This window comes from Physeter macrocephalus, chromosome 5 (genome assembly GCF_002837175.3).
Source record: "Physeter macrocephalus isolate SW-GA chromosome 5, ASM283717v5, whole genome shotgun sequence".
Classification (NCBI taxonomy): Eukaryota; Metazoa; Chordata; class Mammalia; order Artiodactyla; family Physeteridae; genus Physeter; species Physeter macrocephalus.
Genome location: NC_041218.1, coordinates 95,769,218 through 95,779,555, shown reverse-complemented (window position 1 = coordinate 95,779,555; position 10,338 = coordinate 95,769,218). Strand labels below are relative to the sequence as shown.

Here is a 10,338-nt window from a genome sequence, read left to right as displayed (position 1 = left end):
CATATACCTACAAATATTGAGCTTTGGTCCAGCGTAGAGAAGATGAGCAAAGGCATTTTACAATTTCTTTTTGGTTATAGCTTGAGTTCTTTGATACGCCTCTACTTGTTTTTTGTTTTTTTTTTCCTAGCTCCTCTTGCTTTTTTGTTCTCTCTTTTGTGGAGTGCGTGTGTGTGCGTGCGTGCGTGTATGTGTGTGTGTATTGTGTGATTACAACAAAAAGAAACCAAAAACCTTGCAATGCAATTAAAACTCTCAACTGTTCACAATGTTTTTTTGACTGAAAAAGAAAAAACAGCCCCACAAACAAGCGTCAAGTATAACATCAGTCGTTTTTTTTCTTTTTCATTAAATGATGAAGAAAATGAAGACAACGGTAATTTGAAAATATGTAAGAAAAATACTGAAGCTTGAAATACAATCACATGTGCCTGAAGCGGCTTTTATTTTTTGTTAGTGGCAACCTTAACCTTCAGTTCATGGAAACCTAAAAGACACTTAAATGCTACTGGAATGTGAAGTTGTTTACAAGTGGAAATAAGAAATGTCGTAAGAAAATTAAGCAGTAACTGTGGTCCCCAAGACTTACAAGTTACACAGTATAATTTATATTCCTAAGAATCTGTTCAGGCACCTTTTTATGCCTTGTAGCAAAAAATTTATCTGTAAAAAATTAATATAAGAAGCATTACAACACCTTATAAATAATTTATAAAACAATACAAAATTATAAAACTATAAAAAAAATCACTGCACATGAATGGGTTTACGACTGTGGGATGAATATATTTCTTTTTTATTCCACTCTGGAAGATTACTTTTATTTTATATTTTCACTGTCCTAGTTATACCCTCCCAATTATAGATTTCCGAACTGAGCAGGCCCGACGTAAGTGCTGCTGGCATATGTTTAAACATTTAGCACCCATCATATGTTATCTTGTTAACTTCTCTTCTTGGGGGAGATTTTCTTGATGGAACTTGGAGCGGGTCCTAGGAGAATACAAAATCTGTTTAATTGATACGTTTTTGGATTTCTGGGTCGTTGGTATCTGTGCAGTTCTTGAGGTGGCCAAACGGGTACCATGATATCGTTGGCACTGAAGATGAAGTTAGCTGTGGTGCAATTAGCATCAGACGGGAGAAGGAAACACCTGTACAAGCAACTGGTTCCACCTCCAGGATTTCATGTAGCGTTTCCTTGCTGCTGGTCCCCTGGTTCCTGCATGAATCATCTGGGAAGGGGGCGTAGGGTGCGGACAGTTATACCATTGCACTGACACCACCAGCACAGGGGCCAACAGAAGAAGAAACCCAAACCCGTACGGGGGAGGGTGTGTGTTAGGGGAAGAAGATGGCATTTCTAATCAGTTGGGCAACTTGAGTTTTTTTCTCTCCCACAATTTACTTCTAGATAGCATTAATTATTGATTAATTATTCGGGAAGATTTCCATCTCGACAGCAAGGAACTGACACTCTCTTTTGCCCGCTCCTATAATGGAACACTTTTTGCCTCTCCCTGCGGAAAACATCAAGCACAGGTCCCAAGTGTTTACCTGCACAGAAATCCTCACATCTTACTTTTTCCCTCTGGCTTATTAGGTTATTTTGGCCCACAGATCTTTGGAGTAAGTTATTTTGAAAAGTGAAATAATCCCTTAGTTCTAAGAGTGAAGGCTATTCTGATGTGCTCGATAAGCCACTTCTGTATTTTTCCTTTTAGTGGAGGCACTTCCTTGTTAACACTTCCTTTCCCCTCAAGAGTCCAGCTGCAATTCCCATTGTTTAATTCGTCTGCCAACTTTCTGCTCCGTGTATATATCCCCAAAAGAATCGCCCTCCCCCCGCCCCGAAAAAAGTCTGCCATCACTATTTGAATGAAAGTGGTAGCAGAAAAGATGGAATTTACAGGATGCATGATGGCCTTTAACAATCCAGTCACTCTCTCTCTCTCTCTCTCTCTCTCTCTCTCTCTCTCTTTCTGGCCTGTGTGTATTTGGGTGTGTGCATGCTACGTGTGTATTTTGACTGAAATCTCGAGACATTTCTTTGGCTATCAGACTTCTGAGAGAAATTGCTTTGCACAGAAGCATAACATAGATGTAAGTATTGAACCAAATGTGCAGCTTATGTTTATATTACAAAATTAGTTTTGGTCAGCTCTCCATGTACGTGGCCAGCAGACTGAGAAAAATCCCAAGCTCTGGTGTGGGCAGTGAGCACAACTACAGCTTATGCAGGTGTTGACAGTTCATCGAGCAAAGCCCTAGTTGTTTTGGAGTCTCTCCTGCGTTTCACTGGGGTCTCAGTGGAAAAGACACCATGCTCACTCTGTGGCCGTCCGGCAGACGCTGGGGGCCACACGCTGGGGGGGTATGGAGAGATGGAGGAAAGTGAGAAATGCGAGCTCCATTTTCTTTTCTCGAACCCACAGGTCATAGTGAGAAGAAAGCAACGGATGCTTTGGCACACGATCCAGGATGCCCCCCGCTCAAAACAAAGAGAAACGAAAAAAGAACCCCCTCCCCCCAAATAAAAACCAATAGTGAGCCTCACAGAATGGCTTCAGCAATGGCACCCCCCCACAGGGGGTGACAGGAAGATGGGAAAGATGAGAGGAGTCAGGCTTGCGATTTCTCCGCCAAGTACAAGTGTAAAAACTCGGAACACAACTTTACACGCAGAGAGGAGGAGACTAATGGTCGCGTTGGCAATGTCGTGTTTCTGACTTTGGTTAATAGGTTCATAGTGAATCAGCGCTCAGAACCTGAAGGATGCCGTCTGCAGCCCCTCCTCCAGGTGGTAGGCTTGTATTCGCTTTGAACAGAGAAAAGTTTCCTTTGTGTGTTGTTGGTATTTTGTTTCTTGTGTTTTTTTGGTTTAGTCGTTTTTCTTAAAATGTGTTCACATTTTCATAATACACAGAAAAAAGTATGTGGTTATTTGGTTTGCTTTAAGTCCATTATAAAACTGGCTTTGGGGAGACAGGTCGGGGAGGGAACGAGCCTTCCTCCATACACCTGCACTGTGGTGTAGTCCTTGTTTAAAAATTTTCAAAAAACATTTTTTTTTTCTTTTTTGGAAAATCCCATGGACACGTATAAACCATCCTGTCCACTCGGTGGTTTTCTTAGTCTTTTACTTACAAGGGTGATGACTGGGGCTACCTTAAAATTTACTTTTAATTTAATTTTTTCGTTTTTGGGGGCGGTTAGGGGATGAAGTCCCAAGGGTGGAGTTTAGTTTCTGTGGATTTTTTTTTTTTCTGCTTCCGGGTGGGCGTCTCTTTAGGAATTTTCTTCCAGTGAGTCTGTTAAGGGCTCCAGAGGGACTGCCGTGGCCGGCTCATGCTGTTTTAAGCGTTTAATTGTGTTCTTCAGGGCTTGCCTCTTATTGCAGAACCAAACTCTAACTACTTCGCGGTCATAGTTCAGCTTCTCGGCAATTTCGGTCATTTCCTGCCCAGAGGGGTGCGTGTTCTTCTCAAAGTGGGCATTGAGGATCTCAAGGGCCTGGGGCGTGAAGGAGGTGCGCCTCTTGCGCTTTTTGGACGGTTCACTCCCGATAAACTCGGTCAGGTTCTGCATACCTGCCCGATGGCGGGCCTCAGCCTCAGCCATCCACCGCTCAAGCACCGGCTTGATCTTCTGGGCACTTTTAGGGGTGATGTCCAGCTTTTCAAACCTGGCAGGATACAAAAGGCCAGGGTTCAGTTTGGCTGTCAGACTGCTAGCTATAGTGTTCTCTTGGGCTTCCTGTGGTAGGAAAAAGTGGCTTCTCAGGATGGTGTGTCTGGGGGGAAAATTGAGAAAGAACAGTCTTACACTGAGTCCTCTGCCAGGGTGGGCCTCCTGCCTGCCTGCCTGCCTGCCTGACTGACTGGCAGAGCAAACTCACTCCAGATAAGCAGCCAGCTGCAAGGTAGCCCTCCCCGCTCAAGCCAGCACCCGCCCTCCCGCATGCGTCATGCCCCTGCATGCAGCCCGTACACCCACAGGCGGACCAGGTGGGCACGGCGGGGGGAGACAGCACAGCACAGCAGCCATCACGGTGGAAACAAAAACCACTCGCAGATCTTTTTCCTGGAAACGCTTGAGATCTGAGCTTTGATTTGAATCCACCCAGCACCATTTCCCCTGAACTTCAGAATCCTTAAGGCAAAAATTAACACCAGGAAGTGACATCAAAGACAACAGCTGTCATGTTCTTTCATTTAAAATGATTCCTTTTATGTTTTCCTTAAATTCCCCCCACTGACTTGGTGATAAAGATGTTCTATCTATGCTAATCATCAGTGATGGCAACTAGGACAAGTTTCTTTTATGGTTCTCTTTTCATCTCTGTTTTGTGTCTCATTTGAATCTCTTTCTCTCCCCCGGCCCCCAGCCGTCTCCCGTCTCCCGTCTCTGTCTCTGGTAGCAAACGCTTTTCACCATATGTAAGTTAACAACATGCTCCCTTTTCTGGTAAAACATAGCCCCTTGCTACTTTACTGCTGGACTCAAACAGCTGGACACATTGTAATTACTATGAACACTTCCCCCCCACTCCCCTGGATGTGCCAGGGCCACCTCATGCCTTCCAACACCGTCCAGTGTAATGGTGTACTTTTGCACCAGAGTATCAAGCTGTGTTTAACGTGCTATATCTGCAAACTGTACTTGAATGATATCATTTTCTGTAAATGAGGTCTTCTATATATCAATTGCCATCTGCAATTCTTTGCTACACTGACTTAAAAAAACTGTGAAGCATCTTGGACAAAACTATCTACAGTGTTTTAAGAGGTCATCCTGGTATCAAATTCATACGCACTCTCAATGAAATACAAAATAGTAACAATTCCTTTTATTTGTTTGTTTGTTTTGTTCTAAATCCAAATTCACAGCCCTCCAGGACGACAGCTTTGGATCCACGGCATTCTCCTCTATCTTTTCAAGTTCAGTGCTGTCGAAAAACAACCCTCAGACTACAGAGTGCATCTTATTACAATAGGCTGTTTTCATGGAGCGAAAATGAACCCGCTTTAGTCGCAGTATGTTTTATAAGGATGCTTGCAAAAGGACACAAAAGGATAGGCTTCCTTTATGTGCCTTAATCTTATTTTTGGCACTGCATTTTAGATATCTAATGTTGTTATAAGCAGTGCCAATAGTATCAAATTTTAATGTCATTCCGATAGCATTCCCTTCCATGTATAGTTCAAGGAGTTACTTATTTTTTTAAAAAAACCCCAACTTTCAGCTGGTCAAAGAGGAAAGAAGTACATTTTGCTTTCAATATAAAATGAATTAGTTACTTAATGCCATTTAATGAGCTGTTCACTTATGGCAGGCTCCCCTAAAGCTCTCATTGTTGTGTTCACTTACCATCATTCGTTATAAAAGCCCCAAAGCCGAAGTCTTGGTAGCATGACAACAGGCTTTACAGCGCCATGGCATGGGGGACAGAGCTTGTGATAGGGATGTCCAGTGTATTGCTGGTGTGTTTTCCTCCGTGTCTCTGATGCAGAGGCACTTGTTAAAGCATCTCGAGTCACTGCAGCTCATAAGGGAGGAGTGACACCAGAGTGTGTGCAAATGCAGATTCTTCACCACCGTGTAAATTAACTGGAGTGGTTCCACTGTCAGATCTTGGTCTCTTTCAAGACTTCCATTTTTTTTTTTTTCTTGGTAGTTAGCTCTGAAAACTACCCCGCTGAAACACTAGAAGCTAGAGAAAGGCCGAAAAGTCAAGGCATCTGCCATCTTCTATTAGACAGTGAATTCCCAAAGTGGCTTTTCATTTCGGCCATAGCTTTTTTGGCTTCCCCAGGGGAAGATTTTAGAAATCAACATATTTGAGTGGGAACGCCCAAGAAACATTATGTGTGTTAGCTAAAACCTTAGATAGCACTTAAGCCACGAAAAGGAAATCACACTTTAGGACTAAGAAATAAGCCAAAGAGGACTTCAGCAACGAAAGCACATGGGCAACAACCTCAAAGCCTGTGGCGTGCCTTTATCACAAGGCTGTTGAGATGAAACAAAATTAATGTTTCCCAACAGGGAGCAACAGTATTCATATCATTTGATGCTGCTTGTTAGTGTTGATGCTTCGGTACATGTTGTCTGGAATAACATATACAAGCCTTGAACCAAATTTCCCAGCAGTAGTATCCTTGTATAGACTGAATAAAGGTTATTTTCTACAGGGAGGTATCTTATAAGAAAAAACAGTAGGGGAGGCCAGAGAAGTGAGAGGATCCTATGGCGCTTTTTGTATTTAACAACAATCAATGGGTTTTATGGAAAATCATTGAGCAAAATGTGAGCTGCAAGCTCCTACCCCATACTGATGTTATTTATAACCTTAGTCTTAAACTGCAGGAAAAGTACACTTCTGTCCTTTGGGGAATACATTAAAAGTATAAAGAGCAGATAAAAAGACAGCATTTCATGGATCACCAAGAACAAAATCCACTTAAATGAGTTTAGAGTTGGTTTCTTGGCTTTTCCTGATGGAGGAGGACTCATAAGACATTGCCCAAGAGGAAAAAGCTCTCACCGAAGTGCCTTTGTTACCTCATGCATAAACATGGCATTAGCGCAACACATACATGCACGCGCAGGGTCTGCTTCTGGCGGCTTGACCCAGATCAACTCAAACACAGCCAAGGCTGGCTTCTGTCATTTATGTATTTAATTTTGGGAAGGATACGGTGAGGTTAGGCCAAACTCTCAGTACCCTTTTCTGAGCTATGGAAAGCAGCTGCTTCTTTTTAAAAAATGTGCTTTTAGACTTGTGTCTGGCAAGGCAAGGTTAAAAATTCCTTTGTGGTCACAGGATGGTTAATTTTTTTTTTTTTAAGGTGTGTTTTCTTGGAAAATCCGGATAGCCATCCCTGAGCAGAAATGGTGGAAGCATTAACACCACCACCTGGGACTGGCAGCTTCACGACATCAATCCACAGACAGGAGACAGTGGATCTCAGCTGCGTAGGACGGTGGGTTCAGAAGCTTCTGAACCCCCGGTGGGGGGAAGGTGTGTATTTCCAATGAAACCGCCTTGGAAGTTCTTTGTGAGTTGACAGGAGTTATCAAGCCAGGCCCCCAAGTCTGCTTTAGCAACTCCACTTCCGTCAATATCACCAATCCCAACACACAGCTACCCCAGACTCCGTTCCCACGCTCCACCCCTCCAGCTCGGCCCACCCGAAGAAGAAAAGCTGAGCCGAGAGGACAGACGAGGCCCGGGCCAGCCAGGAGGGGTGACAGCGCGTGGGCACGGGTTACCTGCAGATGGCCGACTGGCTGTACGCGGGGCCCTCTGTGGCACTGAGAGCCTGGCCCACCTGAGTCTGGGTCAGGCCAAGGGACAGGCGCCGGATTTTAAAAGCTTTGGCAAATTCTCGGATCTCCTCCAGATTAACCCCATCCACCTCACCCGCTGCCGTCTGAGGATCTGTGGAGATGTTTGCAAAAAACAGGATCAATGCGTCAACGCACATCCCAGTGCTACGCGTTCTTGACGGCTGAGGAGAAAGTGGCTCGGTTCCTAATAGCAGAGTGGTGGAAAGCCACACCGCAGCACGTTCTCTGTCTGCCGGCTGAGGCACTCAAGCCCCCAGCCTCAACTCATTCCACCTGCGCAAATCATCCTTCAAGGTAGTTCTGTCCCAGATAAAACCACCCTGCCACTTCCACAATGCAAGAGCGAGCTCCTTACCGCTTAACAGACAGCAGCCAGGGCAGGGGGGCACCAGCTACGGGGGAATGCGACTCCATTTTGCCCATAACTATGTTCAGGTATCATGTAAAAATATAAAGATGGAAAGCTTTCTATCTGAAATGTCTTAACTGGACTCTTTAGTGCTAAGAATTGCCCTCGAAAAAAAATAGTATTTTGTATTTTCCTGTACCCGATCACCACTGCAGCCAGGCTAACAGATGGTAACGTTGTCTGATTTATTATGTTCACATTAGCCCCTCAGAAGAGCATGCTTATGAAGCTGTGAGAATAATAGTCTGCCCCCACCCCCCATAGCAATTTCCTGACACAGACACCTTTGTCCCCTGAAAGGGCACAGAATAAAAAATGCCTACTGCAGGAAGGCTCCTTTGGTGCCAGATAACTCGGTCAATTTAGGACTTATCAAGGGAAATGACACAACAGCTGGAGAATGAAACTATCCCCCCCGCCCCGCCCCCCGCCCCGCCTCCGGCTACTGATCCCTGGATAAATGAAAGCACACACCAAGCTGGAGGCAGCATGGTTTGGGGATGGTGGGAGATTTCAAAGGGCTGCTCCATCCTGCCTGGAGCGAAGCCATTCTCCCTGCAAGCTGACTCTATTGTTCTTCACCGCACTCCCCGGACTTAGGTGCAAAGTTTTTCTCTTCCTCTTTCTGCACAATCGCCCACCAATTTCAGTCAATTACAGGACTTGTCTAAGGAACTGGGGTGGACTATATTAGTCTTCTGGGCTTAGGGCTATAGAAACTCCTGTTATCATGAAAAGAAATACATTGGTACCCCAAGGACCAATTTTTCAAGGACTGTTAAATAAAGATGTTAATATCTGTGGCGAGGGGCCTTGGAGCTTCCTGTATAGATTCTCTCATTATAGGGGAAATGGACTCTGTCGACAGAATCAGCCATGGAGGTGTACGCTGTACCCGTATCTTCTCAATAAAAACAAAGTCCTGCAGAATTTTTACACGTCATGAAGCATAATTTCATGGAGGGAAGATGGGTGGAAAGTGGTATAATAACTGCAGTTCGTCTCTAAGTATTTAAGTGACTCCTAGGCGTCCTAATGAGTGGAGAGAAGGGGCAGTTCCAGCCTCTAGGGAGCCTGCTGTCTACGGGGATTTGGGGCTCCACATTACGAATGAGAAACAGAGAAAAACACCAGGTTGCATACAGTCAAGAAGTAGTAGTGTCACACCCACACTGGAATTTACAGAGAAAGGAGAGGTGACAGGAGGTAGGATTCATCTGGGTCTTACCCAGTGAGCAGCTTTCAGAGAATATTCTGGTCAGTGGAAGCAATGGTGGAGGCCTGGGGTGGGGGCCAGGGGGAGCTCGTGCTGGGAGTGGTGAATATTTCAGTTTAGGACATTGAGAATCTATGTCCATGGACAGGGGCAGAGGGTGACTATAAAACTAATTTGGCTGTTAAGATTAATTAAAACCCTGCTTTTTCTCCCCAACTTCACCCCGGAAGGCCAGCATCACTTGATTAACGGAGACTTGTTTGGGTTGTGCGTGGTGGGAGCCGCCCTCTGGATCTTAATTCCCACCAGCGGGGGGCAGCTTGGAGGGTTTGCTAAGGATTCCGGGAGGTCCCATCCACGCACACAGCAGCTTTGAGCCCCTCCTCCGTTTCTTCGTTTAAAAATCCCTAGAGCAGAAGCTGCAAATGAGCAGCTTGCAAACAAAACTCAGCTTTTCGAGTGTGTACAATTTGGGGGAATTTCTGGCCAACATTAAACACTGGGAGATTTCTAAAGAAAAATTTAGATTTGTCACGTTCTTCTGAAATGTTAGAAGCTTTGGTGGCACCAGGTCCACATCTGCCCTTGGGAGCAGTCAGTCAGCTGGCACTGGTTCAGGCTGCCCCTTCAGTTCCTCCTGCTCTCCAGCCCTCGGACCTGCTGCCTTGCTGAACCTGGGTGGTGACCCTGCGTTTACAGCACGCATTCCCAAGGGGGCGGAAGTTGGTTCTGGATGTGGTCCCCCAGAGGACCGAGGTACATAAACAGAACCGATGTGCGGTATCCCTGTGATATTAACATTTCATAGGGGAAGGGGGGCAGCGAGGACAGGAAGTCTAAATGGGCTCCTCGTAGGGCGGGGAGGCAATAATAAACTAAGAGTTGAGAAGGTCTGGTGTAGAACACAGAGGGACACTCGGTATAGAACGGCAGAGGGGAGTGGGGCCTGGCCTCTCTCCAAGAGAGAAGGAAGAGGAACTGATGGCCTTGCAAATGTGGGCAGTGGAGGTTCAAAACTGAGGGTGAAAAAATGGAAGCCGGAGACTTTCCTTGTAACGACATGGCTTTTAGGACAGTGGTTTTCTTAATTAGATAGGTCTGGGAGTCACCTGATGGGACCCGGGATACGCATTTTTAACAAGTTCCACAGGCAATCCTGATGCAGAGGACCCACTGACCCCGCAGACACAGGCTTTCGCTGCGGCTCTGGCCTGACCGAGTCTGGGTGTGGCATCCTCTGCATGTCGACCCTTTACCTGCGCCCGACCCTTTACCATGGTTATTCACCAGGTTCCACTACACAGAGAACTTGCTCTACCACCTTGGGTAAGATGACGGGTCAGAAAGACTACTGGGCAGG

The 10,338-nt window shown here is 45.5% G+C and overlaps 1 protein-coding gene across 1 annotated transcript in view; it reads right to left on the bottom strand.

Annotated features, from left to right (window-relative positions):
* Positions 1 to 3,270: 3,270 nt before the first annotated feature.
* The window catches only part of POU6F2 (POU class 6 homeobox 2), a 400,577-nt gene continuing 393,509 nt past the window's right edge, over positions 3,271 to 10,338 (bottom strand). The window contains exons 9-10 of the mRNA XM_055085090.1: positions 7,276 to 7,444; positions 3,271 to 3,793 (exon numbers count right to left, since the gene is read on the bottom strand). Of these exons, the coding sequence (XP_054941065.1) occupies positions 3,289 to 3,793; positions 7,276 to 7,444 (674 nt within the window). The 3' untranslated portion in view covers positions 3,271 to 3,288. The remainder of the gene's footprint in view (positions 3,794 to 7,275; positions 7,445 to 10,338) is intronic.